Below are 21,485 nucleotides of genomic sequence, written 5' to 3'. Positions count from 1 at the left end.
ATATGTAAAGATCTCAGGATGGCAAATAGATACAATTCACACTGCCTTCTCTTCCTCTATGAAGTTCAGAGAAGTTCCCAGGCCAGTCTTGCCTCAGATCACAATAAAAATTTAACTTTTTTTTTTTTTTGGTGTCTTGTTAAATAGCACATTTCTCCATCAAGGTCTTCTTAAACACTGAACCTTCTCTTAGACAGGGTACCCAGCTGTTTAATTTAACATTGATTTATTGCTTTTAAAAGTAAATTTACACACATGCCAGCAGCGCTCCGTTTTGTTTCCCCAGACTCTGAGATTTATTTTCTACTTAGCGCTTGTCTGACAAAACAATGTCCTTTAACTTTATTACACATCGATGAGGAAATCTGTCTTATTTTTGCTTGGATTTATTGCTGTGTTGCTTGTGGGGACTTTTGTGATCCAGAAAGGCTGAGGTCCAAAAATAAATAGAAAATTAAACAGAGTTGATCACAAAATAATAGTCAAAACCTAGAATATGGCCCAGCATATACCAACCTGCTGGGGGTTGGGGGGTGCAGAAGGTTGAAGCTCCCTTAGTGAGTACAGTTACTCAGGAAGAAAACAAATTACTTTAATGGGCAGGTAGCATTTGAAAGTGAAGTAGTCAAATCTGAGTTCTGTAAAATCTCCAAGTTCTTGGTTAAAATGTATTAGGAATTATAGGGCAGGGGGGTACATCCGCATGACTTCCCACCCATGGCCGCCTTACCTCCGTGAAGAACTCCCAATTACCACAAGTTCGTGATGGCTGAGCCCAAGGGAATTAAGATGGACTTTGAAGCAGCTTTTACGGTACACTTCATCTACATTTGGGTTTTCTTTAGTTCTCATTAAAAGGGCCACTTTCTTCTTTTCATTGATATACTGTCTTTGTGTCCTTCATTTCACACTCTTTTAAAAAGTTCTCTCATCAGATCAAGTGCAAAAAGGAGGGATGACATAATAACCATCATAATCATGATAACAACAACAAACAACTGGTACTGTGGGTTGAAATCTTTTTTGAAAAGAAAGTTTTCTCCTCTATAAGGCATGGTCCTTCAACAATTAAAAAAAAAAAGCTAGGGTTGAGAATGGAGATAATAAAAGTGTTTCTAAGATTAAATTATAAATACAGGCAGGCTTTAAAATCCGTGTGTGTGTGTGTGTGTGTGTGTGTGTGTGATGAGCTGTCCTCTCCCAACCTGATTTTTCACAGAGGCATCTAATAATCAACTCAGAAGTGTTCAAATAAGGAAACTCTCTCTTTTCTAGTAGAAAGTAAACATGTGGCAGGTTTTGCTACTAGGGTGAGGGAGAACTTTGTAAGATACTCCCTTTCTCTGCCTCACAAATACACCATCTTTAACTGAAGACCTCGTCTGAGAGCGTGCCTCATCGACCGCCTTATCCAGCCTGATCAATGAGTCCACAAAAACACGGGAAAATGTTTCAGTAATTTTTACCAGTCCGAAAAGATGTCTAAAAGTTAATAGAGCATTCTTCCTCCTGAAACACACCCACACACGTTTGCACACTCACTTGCCACCTAAGAAGAGAAAGAAAGGAATGGGAAAGGGAAGAAAAAGAAACATAGAAAGATCTCCGGTTTAAAAATGGGAGGAGTGAGAGTAACTGCGAAACCTTGAAAATTCTCCTATTCATATTAGGAGGTTCCCCCCCCCCTTTCCCTGTTTGCCCTTTGAAAAGGAGTCCTGTCACTCAGAAAGGAGCTGTTTCTTCCACCTCCTCCCCATCCACCCACAAGTCGGCCCCCCTCAGCCTCACAGCCTGGCCCCGGCCCACCCCGCGGCCCTCCCCGCACACACAGTTTCTTCCAAGTGCTTTTCAAGTAAGAGCTGGAGAGGAGAGGTGCGGCTTCTCCAACGCAGAGCCAGACAAGTACTTCTGTCCCCGGCAGAGCGCGGCCCGGCGCGGCCGGCCCGAGGCGGGCACCGCTTTTTATGTCAAGAAGCCACCAGGCACCCTGGGCTGACCGCCCCTCCCCGCGGCGGCCCCGCGTCGCGGCGCTCGAGCCGTCACGTGCCCGCGCCCCGCGCCCCACAGAGCCCTTTGTTAGCCCCTCGGTCCCCACGCGCGGCCGCAGCGGCTGGGCGGTGCCGCCGCACGGATGCTCCGGGATGACCGCGGGGCCACGGCCCGGCTCCGCCGCCGCCCTTTCGGACAGCCCTGAAACACCTAGGGCGGACGCCCGCCCCCCGCCCCCGCCCCCGCCAGCACTTGGCGGAACAAGATCCCCCGCACTTTGGGGGAAACGGATCCGGGCCACCCCCTATGTTTCAAACCAAAGGCACAAAGGGGGGTGAGAGGCCCGAGGAGGGCGCGCCTCCGCACAGGGGAGTAACCACTGGGCTGACTTCCCTCCTCCTTTCCATTCCGCCTCACCAGTTTCTCCTTTTTTTTTTTTTTTTTTTCCTCTTCTCTTATCCTCTGCCACGCTCAGAGGCTCGGTGGGTGGGAGTGTGTGTGTGTGTAAATGTGTGTGTGCGTGTGCGTGTGTGCACTTAGGTGGAAATTTCATAAGAATATGCTCTCCACTTATAAACTTGCCAGGATGGGGGAGTATGCTCTCGAGTAAATGCACTGGTGGGAGAGTTTAAGCGACTTATTTGGGAGGAAATAGGGGGTCAGATTTGGACTAAGTGGAACATCTGCAAAACATTCAAGCAGCTTATTCAACAAAGAATCTAGCCATTTATTGTAGAAATAATAAAAAGCCACTAATGATTATGGTTCCCACCCCTTCCCCCAAAAGGCCAAATCCTAATGAAATAATTCAAAGGTAGGCCTCATTTCCTAATAGTGGAATTAAACAACAACAAAAAAGAGCCCAACTAAACTTTCCAGCTCTGCTTTCTTAAGGGCCTGGGAACCTTGCTGAGAAATTAGGTAAATAAAAGGCGGGCTGGAATTTCTGTTGAGCTCGCTCAGGCTGCAGTGCCCCGACTTGCACATAGTTCTGCTTTGGTACACAATTAAATTACAGTAAATTCCTCTCTAAATAATAAAATTGAGAAGACTCTTCAGGATTCGAAGATGTCTGGGGTTAAGTAGCTTTTAAACCGTCAGTTTTTAAATGGTTTGTGCAATGAATAGCTACCTTTAAATCCTAAAACCATTATAAATATGCTATACATCTGCGTGCCAGTTTATCTCTCCATATTTCTTTTTAAAATGAGGGAAGCATTCATAAAAAGCTACTTGGCACACTTTATTTTAGGAAAGCAGATGTTAATTTTTTCACGTATCATTTTATGACCAAGTACATGTGTAACGTTGGAAAGCATCCAGAACGCCTCTATTATTTGCTAAATGACTGTTAGTTGAAGCATATTATTCTCAGCCTAACCATGGTATAGGTTATATCAATAAAGTAAACATCTGTGGGTTTTGTTTTTTTTTAACCAGGGAAGGGGGTATAAAGAGTTACTATAAATGAGGGGGGAAAAGAGTTTGGGTAGGAAGGGCACACCTGCGTTGTAGCAAATAGGATATTTATATTGTTCGGTGCAAAACAAAGTCCCTCAGTTGGGCACTCGGGGATATTTACATGGCGGGAGATAAAGTTGAAAGCCTTTCCTGGCGTGCCAAATGGGATTCTCCCCGTGGCCTTCTGCGTCGCTAGATAACAGGTACTGAGCGCTCCTGGCGGCGTCGGGCCTTTGCCCGCCGCACCCCCCTCCCCCGCGAGCCAGCCCCAGGCCCAGCCCGAGTTGAGCCAGGCGCTCAGGCTCTAGGAATTCCCAGGCACGGCGGAAATTTCAGCGGGGTTCCCAGCCTAGAAATATGCTCAGGAAGCGTCCTCATTTGCCCTGCGTCGCTCGAGGACGCCGGCGCCCAGGATAAGCCAGTGGCGTGATAATTAATGGAATACAATATTTATGGTCCGATGTATTGACTCTGAGGCAAGCGCGCCGTGTAGACAGTCCGTGGGGGTCTGACAAACAGGAGGTGAGTGAACAAACGTAATGACCAGAGTATTTATGTCTATCCGGTTTACTCGCTTAAACCTGAGGTATGTAACATCATGATAAATATTAATATCCACCTAGACAGCTCCACCGTCCTCCTAAGCTCTCCTTTCCCGAGCGCTGCCCTTTACAAAAAGGCCAGGGAGGAGGTTTTTAACATAAAATGCTGCAAATATGAAAAATAGGTCACCAATAAAATTGGTCTCAGCATGGAGCGTAATTGCAACAAAGTGCCGCCGAGTAAAATCGAGGAGTGAGCTGGCTGAGGCGGCACAGTCGCGAACCATCTGGTGTGTATTAAAAGTGGTGCTGTAAATATTGCTGAGAGCTAATGCATTATCGGCTTCTATAAGTGCACAGGGCCTGTAAGCTTTCCATATGTTAGAATATGTAGATCGGGCGAGAGCAGAGAAAGGTGTCCTATCAATTGCGGGCTTCTGAAGCATTGTTTTGCCCACTCTTTGTGGAATTTTGGGCAAAAAGTGTAGAATATTCATTCTCAATTTTTCCCTCCCGCCCCCCTCCCTTTCCCCTCTTCTCTCAGCTCGCTCTTTCTCTTTTTCTCTAGCTCTTTCTCCCAGCTCCCTCCTTCCATCCCCTCCTCCTCCCTCCCTTCTCTCCAAGGGGATAGGACAGGCATTGCTGACGTCACTTCACATCAGTAAAAGAGTAACTGTTTCAGAGAGAGGGAGAAAAAATTCATCTGTTTTTCATCAGTGCTAAAGTTTTGCCTTTTTAATAGAAATGAGCTGCCCAGCCTGAGTACTCCTTCTGTTCTGAAGCGTTTTTTTGGGGGGGGGGAGGGGGGGGGTTTGGAGAGGTGGTCAAAGAGATTGGGAGGTGTTCTTCATCCCTGGAGCTGAATCATCCTATAAGTGGTTCTAATGCCAGAATCAGTTCAAATGGATGAAACTAATTAAAGTAAAGATGATGTCTTCTAGAGACTTCACATCCACACCTACTAGGCAACTTTTGCCAAGGAGGGTGGAGGGCTTCTGGCTCCTTGGTACTTCTGCTTTGAGTCCTGGAACTTCTTCCCTACTCTCCGGTTCCTGTCTTCATAATTCCACCCCCCACACACCGAAACCGCCACACACAGCACAGCTAATAATTTTCCTGCTGTCACATTACTTTTCTAGGGAAATCAGAGTCCTCCTTTTCCTGCCGATACCCCACATTTAAGAGTTTACTCTAATTACCCCCTCATCTCCTCTGAGGTCCCCCCCTCCCATATCCCTCAGCTACAGGTTTTTACACAAACCCAGTGCTAGGAAATTTCCTCACATTGTCCCACAGAGATCATTTTCTGTCTCCCAAAGTTGTCCTCACCTCATTCATTCTCCCTATTCCATGTCATCCTCCCCTTCCGTCCCCTTCCCCTTCTTCTCTGCCCACCTCTCCCTCTTGTGCGCACACAGGACAAACCTCCGGCACTTCCAGTGTGGATAAACCTGCTGGTCGTGACAACCCAAGTTCAATCAGCAAATAAATAAAACTCTTACTTTTTTTTTTTGGCTGCCGGCTGCATTCCCCCTCTGGCCGTTGCCTCCTTTAATTATAGGAGCTATATTTCTTCCCTGGGAGACATTCGAGGGGATTTTTAGTTGGAAACTCGTTTCTGCTGAGTTATTTTGGAGCCAGGACCAGTGAGTGAGTGGTCCGTACCCACAGGCTTTGAGTGAAGTGCAGATTGAGACATATCGAGTTCCCTCTAAAAGGATCATTTCATGTGGGAGGTTGGACACAAAGTTTGCACTCGTGACTGGCATTCCAGTGAGAGACATGCATATTTTAAAACAACAAAGCAAGCAAGAAAGAAGGCTTAGGGGAGGGGGAAAAACTTGGAAAGAAGTTACTAAGTGACAAACATCTGTCAACATGGGATAATTTGTACACTCCGATGTAAAACTATCTGCCTCATTTGATGGAGTTCAAGGCACAGGATCTAGGAGAGCAGTACATAAGTATTTATCCCTGTGACATGTAGTTAACTAAGACACTTTTCCCAAAATAGGTGTAAGGTGATTAAAACTGCATGAATGAGTATAATTTTAAAATGTTTCTTAGAATAGTGGAGGCCTCTAAAATTGCACATTTCTGATAGTTAACACAAAATCAGACCCTATTTAATTTTGAAAGATGTGCTTTATTCAAACAACGGACTGATAAAGTAATAAGCAGAACATTTATTATAGAAAATCAGAAGAATTTTATCATAACAAAAACAAAGCCAAGCAGAAGAAAGAAGAGAAACAAAAATCTCAAACAACCCCTGGTTGCTATGTTCTAGAAATCTTTACCAGCTTTATATGTGCATGTGAGCCAAACATATAAACATCCACCTCTCTGCATGTCAACAAGGAGAAATGGCAAAATATTTTCAGAGAATTTTCTCTCTCGTTTAAGCCTGGAGTTTCAACAAACATATTACACTTTAAGAGAGAAAAGCAAAAAAAAGTTCCTTCTTTAGGAGGGAAGTTTTAAAAAGCAGAGTGAACGATCAGGCAAGATCCCGAAACGTCTCTTTATACCCTGAATCTCCATCAACCACATGGAAGTTCAGGCTCCAGCTTCCACCGAGAAATCTTTTTCTCCTCCAGATCTGAAGACAAAAGGAGAGGAGGCCTGGTGGTGAGCGGGATATCTCTGTTAGTTGTCAGCGCAGGTCCATGGGTTAGGAATGCTAATGAGCCTCTTGGCCAGCTGAAGACTAGGTTCTCTCTCGCACACCCTGACGCTCACACACACACTCGGGCTCCTGCATGCCGACTGACAAGCACACAGACAGAGCCTCGTGCTCGATCCTGTCTCTCTCCTTTTTCCTCTGAGCCCAGAGATCGATCGCTGACCCCACTGTTGGGCCAATGCTTTATTTATCTGGCTGCGCAATGATATTATCAGCCTTAAACGTTATATACAGCAAATGTCCTCCTAAATCAACACAATAGGATAGCTTGCAGAGACCAGCCTGGTCTGTCTTAAAGAAATCCCTCGCTATCTTTCTTTCTCGTTCTCCCTCTCCCCTCCCTTACAGACACCCCTTCTCCTTTCTACCTTTACAACTAGGGATATTTTATACGCTGGACTTGGGGATTTGATCCCTCGCTTTCAGCTTGGTTGGAGGAGGCCTCAGCAGACTAAGAGATGGATAGACACCATTATCCACCCATCACTGTGATCTCCATCAGGGGTTCCCTTGTGAGCCGGATCCAAGTGCCTAGACCCACTCTATTCACAAGACCCGGATTTCTCAAAATTGGGGTAGAAGAGAAGGCGAGGGGTGGAGAATCGAGTGTGCAACCTTGCACCGTGTTAATTGTTTTCTTTCCTCTCAATTACATTCATAAACCTATTTTCTGCATTGCATGTTATTTCTTTGTGCTTCAAAATTGAAACCACGTGCAGCCTTCTTCCCTCCGCACACACAATAAATGCTCTGCCCCCTCCCCCAACCCATCACACAACTATTTACATCTTGGTTACTCACTCTGCGCTTCGGCCCAGCCCGGGAGAAGAAATTGGCCCCATGGGATTAGGTGAGGCTTTGTAAAAGCATCTCTCAAATCCGTATCTCGGGCCTCCATCTGGGAGAGAGGCTCCTGGACTCCCCTCCGGGGCCTCCTCCCACCCCCTCCTCGCACAGGTGGTTGCGGCTCACTCTGGGAGAGCTAGCAGGAAGGACATCCTGGGAGAAAGGCAGCTTCGCAGTGTCCCGCCCGGCCTACCCGCTGCCCGCCCCTCACCCAGGCCCTTCTGCCCGCCCGCGGGGGGTCAGCGGTGGCGGCGAGCTCGCCTCGGCTGCGCCCTGGTCCACGCGCCCTGGGCGCGGCAGGAACCCCGCAGGGAGCGGCTGCTCCCTGGGGAGCATTCCAGAACCAGGCCCTCCCAGGCAAAGAAGTCCCACCAAAAATAAATAAATAAATAAACTCCAAAGGGGGGAGGGGGAGCTGGAAAATGGATTCGCTGACAAGGAGAGATAATAAATGAGAGGCGCTTTCAGATAGATATCTCAGACGTGAAATTGCGCCCAGCTGGTTGTGTAAGCAAACAAATAGTTTCATGTTAGGAACTCTCAACTTGTGGCTTGATGAATAGAACACGACAGAGGTAAATGGGTCTTTAACTCATTTAGGAATACAACTCTTTGGCTTTCCAAGTAAAAGGCCCAGTGACGCCACGAATCCTGAGCAGGCCCTCTAACAAGAGTTTTATTAGTTTCCACTTGTGTCTCCCAGCCTACCCTCCCCGCTCTCCATGGTTTTCCATTTGTAGAGACATTCAGGTGATTTGTTCTGAAGAATCGAGTAGCTTACAGGAGGTGATTCTGGCACTGTAGGAGATACAAGGACTGCCTATACGCTGAAGAGGAGGATTTTTTTTTTTTTTAAAGAAAACTTTTTGCACTCACCAAGCAGCCGAGCTCAGGTGGGTTTGGATCGAGGGAGCTCCATATCCCTAGTGCCCCTGAGCTCAAAGCTGGTCGGTGGGCCTCCGGGAGCCCTGTGAGACCCTTTCCGACAGCCAGAGACCGAGGGCCTGAACCAACGTAAGGGGCAGAGTCCCGGAAGCCCAAGGTTGTTCCGGTGGCCAGAAGGGAGGCCCATTCCCACCCCTGGGCTTCCCCCGGGCCTGGTCGCAGGGTGGGGTGTGCCTGTGGGGGCAGAGGTCGCATCTTAACTCCCTTGCGCCATTCTTTGTCCCCAGGCGGCGGAGGAGCCGCAGCCTGGTACCCTAGAGAGTCCTAGAGGATAGCGCGTCCTAAGATGGCTTTTTTTTTTTTTTGATGCTTTCAGAAAAGCTTGTGGCTAAAGTAGTTTAAACCGACTTCAAAGCCCCTAAATTTCTCAGTCGCCCAGCAAGTGTTTGGGTTAGAAGAGGGAGTGTTTGACTTTCATGTGTCACAGGTAATTTTGAGAGGGAAGTCACCTTGTGTGGGCCGCTCTCCAACTGTTAAGCTGTATTTCCTCTGGTCCTGGGGACCCAGTCAGTCGCATCCCACCCGGTTAGCCCAATCCTATTCTCCCAACTCCTTAGGGCTGCTAAGCCTCCGTAGGCCGAGGCATGACTGCGGGCCCCAAGGTGACCGTCGGACCTACACCTGCCTGTGGCCTCACACCCAAGTTCCACTGCTCCCCCTGGCGCTCGTTTCGAAAGCGGGCTCATCGCTCAGGGGCCTCCCGGCGGCCACCCAGGCAGAGGAGACTCCCACCTGCTCCATGTCTCCTTTTGCCCACTGGCTTCCAGGATCTGAGGGGGCACAGGACATTGAACGGAAGCGGCCCGACCCCTACTGGGGCTGCCCTTCGCACAGCAAGGAGGCCCCGGGGCCACTAGAGCCCCCCAGCTCTTGGGCCACGGACACTGGTCAGCCCCGCCAAGGAGCCTTTAAAACGCCCTGGGAGCAGAGAGGACGCTTTCTCGTGGTCGGAAGGTTTAACCCATGGTTTAAACGCTGCAGTCTCGGCTCCAAAACGTGCCTTAGCAGGATCAGATTTGTGGGTCCCGACTGCGCGCTCTGAGAGTGAAAAACCACGGAATGCAGGCAGCCGGTCTTGTACGGCGGGGTCGCCCACAGGGCCACTGAATCTCTGGGGAATCTCTGTCTCTCTGGCTGGGACACACAGAGACCTCTGAAGACAACTGCCTTGCCGTATGTACCAGGGAGACAGCACAGGAGAAACCCTCTGCCTGCGGGTCCCTAGACCGGCCCCGCCAAGAATGGGAGCCAACCACCTTTTCCCTCTCTCTTCCGCTCGGCCCCAAGTGTCCTGGTTCCTGGACTGAGTCTGCGAAGGGGTCTGTGAAGCCATACGTAGGAAGGCCTGCTCTGCTTCCTACACCGTGCTTGGCCAGCCCGGGTCTGGGACCCAGGCTGAGGAGGGTCGCCCGATCCCTCAGGCCATGGGCAGCGCTTCCAGCCGCGTCAGGCAAGAGGCAGGTTACCGCTGTCACCTCTGGACCCCACAGCAAGTGCCTCGTAAACCCCGGGCCTCGGCTTGCGGGCCAGTCCCCACACTGGGCACTTTGTGCTTGGGCCTCCATATTGAAATTAATTGAAAAATACGTTTCCGACCTACAAAAATGTTTATCTGTTTTCATCAGAGGGATCACACTGTAATGAATATATTTACATCTCATTTCAAGAAAGGCAGCAAAGATCCGTGAGCGTTTGGAGGCAGCTCGATTCCCCTCCCCCTCCGCGCCCGGCTGCTGCCTACCCCACCCCAATTCCCACATTCCCTGATCCCGCAGCCCGGGAGGGCTCTCGGAGGCTTTCTGGGAGGCGGTCAGGGGTTAAATAGGAGCTCTTCCCTCGCCCCTCCTGCCTTGGGTGCTCACTGTGCAGGGAAGTCAGCCTAGGCCCAAAGACACTACCCCTGGGTGTAGTGCAAAGGCTGAGGGCCAAGGCAGGTGGGGACCCATGGGACGGTGGGACGGCCTCTGGCGGTCCCACACACCACACGCGGTACCCGCCCAGTCTCCCAAACTCTCAGGCCGGGCGGCGGGCGACCTGCGGGGGTTTCTCCACACAGAGCCTGGCATTGCCCAGGCTGCACTGCACCTAGAACAGGAAGACTTCGGGCGGCTTAGAGCTTGTTAATACATTTCTTAAAGAGTGGGGGAACCTGGAGATTCCCAGGCAGCAAAGGAAAGCAAAACTTTTGTCAGTGACTTCTGAAAGTGAAGCACTTGCCTCATCCAAGGCCTGTTTGGGGTGAGGGGCGGGAGAGGAGGTGAGAGGTGTTATTTCAAAAGATCGGGCTTTATTAATACGTTAGGAAAAAGCTCCCTTGGTAGTATGTGTTCTCGCAACACCGACTAGAATCCTATAAAACATTCATGCTCCAAAAGCTGTAACAGAGAGCAGCACTCCCCCCCCACCTTCGCCCCCTGCACACCCAAAGTGAGGCCTCAGCGTTAGGTTTCTGCCCTGAATGCTCCACTAGGGCCCAAACGCTGCTTCTGTAAATAGTGTAGTCTAGCCTACCTAGCTCACCAACTCCCAGGTTCCAGGTCCACGTCCCTAAGTGCCACAGGAGGGCCTTTCTGTTCGCTCAACTGAGCTTGAGAGCCCTCCAGGGAACCCCTGTCACAGGGTCTGGAGTGAAGGGTAAACCCTAGCCTGCTGTGCTCCGGACCAAAGGGGGAGCAAAGCTAGGTTTGGCAGCGCTGAGGCCCTAACTCTGTCTCCCAGAGCTGAGGAGAGGCCGATGGTCTTCTGAGAGGCTTCTGAGCGGCCCTCTCCTCCCTAGACCCCCACAGTCAGCTCTCCATGCCTCTCTTCACAGCCTCTCCAGCCAGGCACATTCCCACCTGCAGTCACTGAAGCTGGTGGCTACCGAGACTAGGCCTCCACTCGGGGCCGAGCCCAGCCTACCCCAGCTGCCTGCTTAGCTCCATGCGGAGCACCAGCCACCCGAGAGGTGACATGAGCTGCTGGGGGCAACCGAGGTGCCCTGCCCTCTCCCTGCCCACCCCAGCCCATGCAGAGCCTGATCCCCTGCATTTACAAAACCAAGGCAGCGTCTTGGGTTTAGGAAATAAATCTAGACAACTTTGTAATGGACCTTAAAAGTTTCCACCTCACCTCCCCATTCTAATAATAATTGCAGTGAAAATTAATTGGAGGGTTCTCTTGCACTTATGACATCTGTCAAGTAACCAGACACATGGGTTTTGCTAAATTCTTTTATTTTTGTTTAAATTTTCACTTCAATTTTAATTCTTGAAGAACAGCCTCGACAACATATATCGCACTCATTATAAGAAGCAAAGGGTTATATCAAAAATTATTAGTATAGAATCACAGGAAATCTGGTTTGGAACCAGAAAAAAATACAAAACAGATATAGATACATAGACACAGGACAATTTTTTTATAATTATTTGGAAAATGTTATTTTCCCCTAATTCTTGTTTCCTTTTTTTATGTGCATACGATGTTTAAATTTTACAAAAAAATGAAAATAAAGACTAGTATTTTACAAAATGAATAACAATGTTTGGGGTGTGTATGTGTGTTTGTGTGTGCGTGTGTGTGTGTTTCTACATAGAATTCAGTCCACTTCCATGTGTGTTGTTTTTCTGTACAGAATATATCCACATCCGTCCACAATAAATCCTGGAAGGTCCATTAGTCTCCTTCTGTTTTATTAAAATTCTCATGGTCCTCTCTTCAAATTTTTTTTTTCCTTTTCTCACCAGACACAAGGTCCTTTTTCTTTCCTTTCCAACTTGTTCACAGATCTGATCCTAAAGAGAGTCTCTTTTTCTCCTGGTTTGCAGCTCGGGTTGCATTCCTGCAGGGTGGGCTGCTCCTGTTGGCCCAGCCCACCTCCCCCCTGCCTGGCTGCACCCTGCAACAGCCACCTGATGTCCCCGAAGCTTTGGAGTCCATGGCCCCCGCCGGTCCTCTGAGTCTCTAGGGGGGTGGGGGCAGGTGGGAAGCGCCCAAGGTCTAGGAGCACTGGATGGACATGTAAGGCCAGTTGAAGCTGCTCCCAGACAGTAACATATCCCGGATGAGAGTTTCGATGGGGGTTTTACCTACCAAACGGACGAAGAAGAGCTGCTCGATGACCGAGGAGGACACGGTACGCAGGGAGGGCAGTCGCAGTAGGAGTTTGCCGAAGCGGCTGGGCTGGTTAGGGTACTGGCTCCTCACATACTCCTCCAGTGCACACTGCGACTTCTCTTGCAGGCTCTCGATATGGGCGGCATCCGACAGGCCACAGGCATCTGCCCGAGCAGCCACAAGAAGGAGACACAAGGGGAGAGGATACACAGGTTAGTGAACAGCAAAGGCACAAACAAGCCATTCAATTTTTTTTTAAGTTGGTAAAAGAGGGAAAAAGAAAGAGAAGGGAAAAGAAAAAAAAAATCTTCCTCTCCATACCTCCCCAATCCTTCCTCACCATTCCCCCCACTCAGACCCCAGTACAAATAAAAATAAATCAAACCCCCACCAAGCCTAGGGGAGCTGGAGACAGAAGCACACACATGCAGAGGCAGCAACCTCTCTAGTCTCTTTGTTTTTCCTCTTTCACCTTTGGATTAAATAATGTACGATGCTGGAGCCATGTTTGCTGTGCGTAGCAACCTGTCCTCCGCCTGCAGGGGTGCATCTTTCCGCTGTGCTCATTAAAGTGAGGACTTTTGCCCCTTTGCCCCTGATTTCAGGGTGTTCAGAAGCCCTGAAGAAATATGTAGCCTGGAGGTAGTTCTTACAGGCTTCTTGGAGTCCTCCCTCTCAAACCCAAATGACCCCAACCAAAATCTTCAAGGAGAACCTAGATTGTACAGTGAACAAACGCATGGGAGGGGGAAGGAGTCATGGGCTGGCATTGCATGGAATCAGATCAAGCCCATGCTTTAGCACTATAGGATTTGAGATCCACTATCTATGCAAGCAAGAACTCTGCAGCAAATCCTTGGTGAGGGTGTATACTTCTATCTGTGCTTTAGATCAAGTAATTGAAAATTGGTCACATCTCTGTAAGCTGTATAATAATCAGGAGGAATATGGCTCAGTTACTCCAGGCTGCAGGAAGGAGACATCTTCAGCGATCAGACACAAAGCTGGGCTAGAGGCAGCTGCTGTTGCTGTTTCCAAACTGGGAGCTGGGGAGTTTAGGGGGGACTTGGGGAGATGGGCTTCCTGTTGCAGGACCAAGGGGAAAAAGGCACTTGCACACAATGACAGCATCTTAAAACCTGTGTGTTTATCTCATATCAACCAAGGCTCCTCACGGTCTCCTAAAAATATTTCAAGACAGCAGTTTATACTATATCAACTAACTAACTAAAGGCGAAGAAATGGAAGAGAAGGGGGAATTAGAGGAATGAAGTGAAAGCTTCCTCTCTGAGTTCAAACACCCATGCTATTTCTTGTATTAATAATAAATATTTTAAAAACAGGAAGATCACAGAGGAGCCCTTAGCCAGTCAGGAGGTTGACTAGAGATCAAAGGCAGAGTTTGCTAATATATAGATCTGGGAAGAAACTCATGCATGGCAATGCCCCCAAAAGGACGTTATATAATTGTGAATGGGTAAATGTGACCCTAAGAAGTCACACCAAATGATTCAAAGTGAAACCCGTGTCTGCTGAGTTCCTCAGCTTTATGTCTTTCTATTTCAAGAATTGGGATGTACAAAGCATTCTAACACCTTCATCTACAAGGCAATGGCCTTGAGCAAAAATACAAATAAAACCAGTGCTAATTCAAGAACTTCTAAGGCAGGTCCCCTCTGACCCCAGATCCAGAATGGGTTCCTCTCAGATGTCTAATTACTCCAGCCAGCCACTTGGGTGCATCCACACTGGCCTGACTAGGGAAGCCAGTGAGATTTTTATGGCTAGAAGGGCGAGGGCAGAAGCACTTTGGGGCTTCACTGCTTAGAGAGGGGACCCTGAGGTCTGCCCTTGGTCCTGATTGCTAACCTGGCCCTGCTGAAAGGCCACTATGCAGACTCATATTTACATATATCTTGCTTTACATGCATTATCTGCCCATTATGCCACAGGATCCCTTTCAGCCTTAGACAATGCAGGATGAAAAAGACCCACTGATACCCCAGCAGATTTTTTTTCTTTTAATCACCCATATGGCATTCCCTCAGGTCTGTAAAATATTTATCTGATATTTACAATTAGGGCCCCCAGAGTACAAGGACACTACTCTTCTCCCAGCTATGCCACTCCAAAAGAGAGAAGCCCAGGAAAGGCTTACTTGGGCCCTGTGCTGGCTGCTTGGATTTCTTTCCTCCTCTGAAGGCAGAATGCCTGTAGCTGGGCCTGGCTGCCAGGTGCCAGCCGGCCAGCTCTGTGGCCTCTCTCCAGCAGGAGTCCTACTTCAGGCCTGGATTCCCACTCTAGATATTCATTCCCTCTCTGGATATTCCTGCAACAGGATCCCCCCCAACTATGGATAGATAGTGTGAGCTCTCAGATCGATTGGGTGGTTGTGGTAGCAAAGCTAGGTGAGCAGGGGGTGTAACGCAGTACATACTTAGACCCCAGGAGATATACCCAAGATAAGAAAAGGGGGTAGAAACGTACAAAATCAATGTCTCACTTTTTATATGGTAGTGTCAATATTTCTCCTAAAGTATATGGGAAAGAAATTATGTAAATAAATAACCATTACTGCTCAGGCCCTCCCGGCTTAGCCTTTGTAGTGCAGAGAATGTATTTCATGTTGTGCATTCAGAAGAGTTTAGTGTTCAGGAAATATAGATGTAATCAGCTGCCATAACTAGAAATCAAAGTTATTATTGTGGTGAAAATGGATTTATTGTATTTATGTTAACTAGATGGCTCCTTTCAGAGGAGGTCCCATTTATTTGAGGGAACATTTAGGTGTATGAATTAATGAATTTTTTAAAAAAGTAAGTTCAGGTCATGACCTAGTCCTTGGATGCTGTCCAGAATATTAAGGATTAAGCATACCATCCGGAGGCCAAATGTGAAAACCACCACAGGGAACCCCCGTGCCAGCTTCAAATACTTAGCCGGAGCAAACCTCGTTGGACAATATGTCTAAAACTGTCTTTTCCATCATTCAAAGTTTGCTTAAAAGTTGGATGACTTTGAGAAGGCTTCCCATGAATTCCCTTCTGGCTAGCAATCAAAACAAGTTTAGTCAAAAGTGGAAATGTGTTGTATGGAGGAGGGGGGTGAATTACTACTGACAGCTCCATTTCCATTTTCAGATATTCTGCTTGCAATTTCCAACAAAATAATGTTATTGTTCGCTTCTCAGCCTCCTTTGCACCTTGAAGACTTTGTTCAAGTAACTTCTTCGGGAAAACTTTTTAAAAAGGAACACTTTTCACGGGGATGTTTTAGGATGGCGAGTTGAAAGAAAAGCATGAATAATTCCACAATCCTCCCTGCAGCCAGCACGGTCCTTGCCTCTCTCTGGGAAAGGGCAGGAGATCAGAAAAGTCAAGGGAGTTCAAAGAACCTTAGTAGGGGACAAGGGAAAGGGAGGAAAGATCTTTCCTGAGAAGACCTCTGTCCAGCTCCAAGTCACATTTCTGCTTCAAGACACCTCACTGGATGAGATTTTTAAAACCCCAGCTTCCCCGACACTGGCTTGCTTCCTGATTAATTTGGCTAAAGAGCTGGGTAGTAGAGAGCCAGCCAGGCCCCAGGCCTGCCAGAGCTAAAGCAGCCCGGTTGCTGCTTCCCAGGCTCTTTGTCACTTTTGAAAAACACGTTTCCATCAAGAAGACTTATTAAGATAAAATGCATTCAAACACTGAGGAGGCTATTCAATAAATCTTCCATTTGTTTTAAGGTTTGCACTTTATCCTCTTGCAAAGAATAACTCCCTCTCCCACTAGCAGACCTGCATTTGCACTGAAAGTAAAAGGGGGGCAGTCCAAGTCCATGGCTCTGGCCACCCTGCATACAAATGAGATGCTCTTGTCTAAATAAATTATCTGCTGTTCAGATCGATATTAATACTACATTTGCTACATTACAATATTGTGCAAATTTAAGAGTCATTTTAATACAATGTAAATACGATTCTTCACGCATGAAAGCCAGGAAATATTGATAGATTATACCATTGCTTACTGTTCAACAAGGCCTTGGGAAAGGGATTTTGCCATCTCTGCTCAGGAATGGTTTTAATTTGGCCTTTGGAGGTCCTGGCTCTAGGATAGATTTATTAGGATGGTTTATTTGTTCTCTGAATGGAGAAATTAAAAACAATAGTGCCAATAATGGGGGTAAAGCTGCAGCTAACCCTACTCGCAGTGGGCAAGGCCGGAGACCCAATCTGAGCAGCTCTGTTCCCCACCAGCCTCCTTTCTGGCTTTGTTTATATTTCCCCCCATTACCTGCTGTCCCGGGTGTTTATATGTTTCCCTCTTGCAGGTTACAATAATAAAAAGCGGGCAGTGTTCTCAGAGGCTCAGACTAGAGCCTTCAAAGGCAACGTTAATGCACTTTCCTGGAAGTTAATTTGAACCATCTATCATAAGAGAAATTGTTAACATGCATGTTACCACCACCTACATTTAATTTGATATTTTTAAGGCACTCTGTTAAATTTCCAATGTTCATGTGTTTTGCATGGCTATGAGATTTATCTCTGGGGCGGGAATCCTCCCATACTTGCGGGATCTACAGTGTTCCTTTTGTTTTTTATCTTTCTTGTTTAGATTGAAACCGTTTTTTACGACCCTCAATAACCTCAGCAACTGCAAACATGAATGGTTTCCGATAAGGGAAAATCAGGCAGCAATAAAGCGGGATTATTTATGATTTATTTGCGCGTATTCTTCTCTTTCCACCTCTGTGTGTGTCTCTCTGTGTCGGGAAACTCATCCAGGGAGCTTGCCACACAGAGGAGAAAGCCACATTCCCACGTTCTCTTCCTTCCCTCTCCTCCCCCAGAAACACTAAGCGCTGGCGCACACACACGCACACGCTCATCGCACACACATACACACCGCACACTCGCGCAGCCAGACAGATCCAACACCCCCCACGCACACACGAGACGCGCACCCGCCGCCGCCGCCGCCGCCGCCGCCGCAGCCCCTCGTGGGGGTCCAGGCCCCCAGGCCGTGCCGCCCGCCGCCCGCATCCCAGCCGCCTCGGCTCCCGCACCGCCGCGTTCCCAAGATGGCAGCGGCGCCGCGGGCCGCGTCCGGGCGCGGGGGCCGCAAGTCCCGGCCGGGCCCAAGGTCGGGCGAGGGCCGGCCAGGCCCGCGCGGCGACGCGGCGTAGGAGGCCGGGCCCCGCGGAGCGCGGCCTACTGTCGCTCCCGGCGCGGCCTGCCCGCCCAGCGGCCACAGCCTCACCTGACGTGAACAGCACGATGGCTTTGAGGCAGCTGTACTCGGCTGAGTCGACGTGCAGCGCCTTGAGCTTCTCCACCTGCTCCTGGAAGATGCGGATGTGGTCCATGAAGGCCACGACGCGGTCGGCGGACATGGGCGAGGCGTGCAGGCCGGCGGCGGCCAGCAGCGGCGCCACGTGCAGCGGCATGGAGCACTGGGCCGCGTTGAGCACGAACAGCTCGCTCCAGGTGAGGCGCAGCAGGGACACTTGGTCGGTGATCTGCAGATCCGGGAAGAAGGGGATGTTTCGGGCCCACTCGACGGCGCTGAAGAGCAGGCGCGCGGCCAGCTCGCAGATGTTCTCGATGCCCATGATGTTGTTGGGCTGCATGCATTGGCTGCCGTAGCGCGACGTGGGGTAGGGTTCCGCGCGCAGCAGCAGCGAGATGTAGCCGGACAGGTAGCAGTGGCCGTTGAGGGGGTCCCCGTTGGTGAGTGCGTACTGGCCTGGATTGGGTTGGGTTGGAGGCATTCTTCCTCGCTGAACCGCTGACAAAAAGAAAGAGAGAAAAGAGGCAATGTGCATCCAGGGGGCTTGCGAACATCGGCGTGCCGCAGCGCACCCGACACAATGCGGAGGCTCTTTCTGCAGCCACAGGCGCCCGGTGCATCTTCTCTCGCGCTCGCTCTCACTCACAGCCCACACCCGGAGGAAATCTGGGGTGAGGGCCTCCAGCTCCGCGGCTCAATTTGCCCAGCCATCGCCTGCGCCCCTGGCCACCCCAACCCTGCCAGAACTAGGCCTGACCTCAGGGCCCCCAGCCCGGCATGGTCAAGAAAGCGCACCCAACCCCTTCACCACCAAGGTGTGACACTCAGGTTAATGAAATACCACTCACCCCTCCAGAATGAAACAAATCAAAGTAAAGCAAAAACAAACAAAAAAGAACAGGCGAACACCAGAGAAAGGTTGTGGTTCTAGGCAAATGCCTAGCCGCCTCTTCATTTGCAAGCAAGCAGTGTTTTGCTCAAAATGTTTCCATATTCTCCCCAAATGCTATAGAATTATCCTTAAAATAGATACAAGTTACATAACCACTTACAACTTTTGAATAGAAAACAAGTATCCTGCACCCCTCCCCTGTCCCCTCCTCCCCTTCGCCCCACACAAAGTTCACTCTTAAAAGCAACAGAAAATTGAAAATTTTCAAGAAAAAAGTTGAACTTACAGTAGCCAAACATTATTGAAAAAAGTGGGAAATAGAATTAATGTCTGTCCTGTGAGGTGCCACTGCAACCTGCAGCCAGCTTTTGCCCAGTGAATGCACGAGCTTGCAACTGCAAAAACACTGGATTCATTAACCATCTGAATGCAAAACGTAAGCATGCTTTGAGTTCTTAAAGCTGACCAAAGTTTTTTTTTTTTTTTAATGTGTATGTTTTACTTCAACAGTGCCAGCGCTTTAAATTGCCATGTAAACAAAGACAACTTTAGGAAAAGTTAGGGCTACTGAACTCTCCCCCCAACAAATTAATATAGATATGTCCATGTACACATAGCTGTCTTATTTCAAGTTGTGCACTATTTTCTTAAGTTTGCTTTGATTCTAATTTTAATGCAAGCCCCAATGCAATTTAAGCTCTTGAAACATAACAGCTAGAATACTTTTTTCTAATTATAGTTTTGAACTTGGCAGTTATTTTTCAATTAAATGAGAGCACAATTCAGTTTTTTTTTTTTTTCAGATGCCTACAAAATCTCCCTGGAGCTGGAAATGAAGTCGTCATATTTGCCTGCTCCTTGAGATCTGAAGGAATTCAATTTCTTTTCTTGTGGCATATAAAATATAATTTTAAAGTCAATTACAAGAAGGAGTAATCTGCATTCTGCAAAATTGACTGGTTCGCTAATTTGACTATAAGACATCTTTAATGATTGTCAGGAGATAAACTTTAACTGTAAACGGCTAAGTATATTTATAAGAAAAGTGCTGCATCTCCTGCCACATGAACATGAAGCATATCTAAATACAACATCAAAAGTTGTGTTAAAAGAAACCAAACCCATACAACACAGGGATTAAATGAAGGGGAAGCTCATGCCAGCTGCAGTCTATGCATTATAGCCAAATCAGAAGGATCGGTAAATGCCGTTGTAAATTGTAATTTGTATGCAGTATTTAAGCAGAGGGTGGAGTTTGATGAAGAAATAAAACGAGTATCATGCTTTAAAAAAAATGACACAACTATGAAAGGACGGTTCAGTCACAAACTTTCCTTTCAAAGTAGAGGGGTGAAAACAAGGCCACAGCTCTGGAGGAGGCGGCCCCAGCTCGGTGAAGAGGAGAGGGAACCAGTGAACAGGCCAGAAGCCCCCCTTCCCCCCTAATTAGACCTACAAGTGCAATAAATCTCACTCCTCTTTTTCCAAGCTAAGCTTCCAAAAGGATGATGCAGCAGTGAATCTATGGTTCTGGGTACTCCAGTCCCCAGCCCTCCCCAATTTTAAATAAAGGGTATGAAGAGGTGGAGGGGAAAGTGGAATGAAAAACACAGAAAAGAGTTTTCTGGGGGAAATAAGCACCCCCTCCCCAAGTTCATGCCAGCACAGCCCCCAAGCACCCTCACGCACACGCGGGAAAGGGACACACACCGAGCACATCCAAGACAGAGGAAGGAAGGGGATTTTCAGCCACAGCTCACGATCCCAGGGACACAATCCTGAGCAGGCAGCGGGAGGGGTGGAGGAGCCGGGGAGAGGAGCGCAGGCCGGGAGGGGGAGGCAGCGGCAGCGAGCTTGGTGGGGGGGGGGGGTGACGCCGGGGGTGGAAGGCAGCGGGGACAGGGGAAGCTGGGACGGGGCAGGGACCGCAGGAGCTCCAGTCCCATACAGCAGCCACCCCCGCGAGAGAAAGAAAGAGGGCCGGGGAGGCGGGCGAAGCTCAGGGAAAGAAGCAGAGAAGAAATATTCACCTTCCCGCCTCATGCCCACTTTGAGGCACTTCTTGAGGCGGCAGTATTGGCACTGGTTGCGGTGGTGCTGGTCGATGGGACAGTTCCTGTTGGCACGGCATGTGTAAGTTAAGTTCCTGCGGACGCTCCTCTTGAAGAAACTTTTGCAGCCCTCGCAGGTGAATTGGCCGTAGTGCTTGCCGCTCGACTTGTCCCCGCACACCACGCACTCGATGTGCTGCTGGCTCTGGCCCGAGCCGGGCGGGCCCTGGCCCTTGTCCCCTGCCGTGCCGGGGGTGGCGGGCGCTCCGGGCTGGCCCGGGGTCTGCGGCGTGTGCGGCGCGCCCGAGCCCGCCTGCTGCTGCTGCTCGCCACCGCCGCCGCCGCCGCCGCGGGCCGCTTGCGCTGCGGGGTTGGGGCCGCCGGGGTTGCCCCCGGCCACGTCGTCCTGCGGATCTCGCCAGCTGCTAACTACCATTGCCATATCTTTGGGCCCGGGGAGCGCTGGGGGGAGCCGAGCTGCTCGCCGAGGGCCGCGGGGCGCGCGGGCGCGCTGGGAGGGGAAGGGGAAGGGGAAGGGGGGAGGGGGAGGGGGCGGGGGGCCCGCCGGGCGCCCCGGGGTCGCGGGAGCCGAGCCCGAGCCGGGCACCGGCCGCTGCCTCCGCCGCCGCCGCCGCTGCCGCCGCTACTGCCTCGGCCGCCCCGCTGCTGCTGCGCGCCCGCCCGCCCTGCTGGCGT

General features: G+C 49.5%; 1 protein-coding gene across 1 annotated transcript; it reads right to left on the bottom strand.

Moving 5' to 3' along the window:
- Positions 1 to 12,450: 12,450 nt before the first annotated feature.
- Positions 12,451 to 21,231, bottom strand: NR2F1 (nuclear receptor subfamily 2 group F member 1). Its single transcript, XM_047072207.1, has 3 exons — positions 20,769 to 21,231; positions 17,817 to 18,344; positions 12,451 to 12,731 (listed from the first exon to the last, which is right to left on the bottom strand). Exons 1-3 carry the CDS (start codon positions 21,229 to 21,231, stop codon positions 12,451 to 12,453), a joined length of 1,272 nt encoding a protein of 423 aa, XP_046928163.1.
- Positions 21,232 to 21,485: the final 254 nt, after the last annotated feature.

This window comes from Lynx rufus, unplaced genomic scaffold (assembly GCF_022079265.1).
Source record: "Lynx rufus isolate CCGP_SWC_20201006 ecotype Redwood Valley unplaced genomic scaffold, mLynRuf1.p SCAF_1, whole genome shotgun sequence".
NCBI lineage: Eukaryota > Metazoa > Chordata > Mammalia > Carnivora > Felidae > Lynx > Lynx rufus.
Note: the sequence above shows the minus strand (reverse complement) of the source record. Positions and strands in the feature narration are given on the sequence as shown.

Coding starts and splice junctions, on each gene's coding strand:
- NR2F1 (XM_047072207.1), bottom strand. CDS start 21,231: ATGGCAATGGTAGTTAGCAGCTGGCGAGATCCGCAGGACGACGTGGCC. Junction 18,345..20,768: donor AGTGGGCATGAGGCGGGAAG/GTGAATATTTCT, acceptor TCTTTTTGTCAG/CGGTTCAGCGAGGAAGAATG. Junction 12,732..17,816: donor CATCGTGCTGTTCACGTCAG/GTGAGGCTGTGG, acceptor CTGCTCGGGCAG/ATGCCTGTGGCCTGTCGGAT.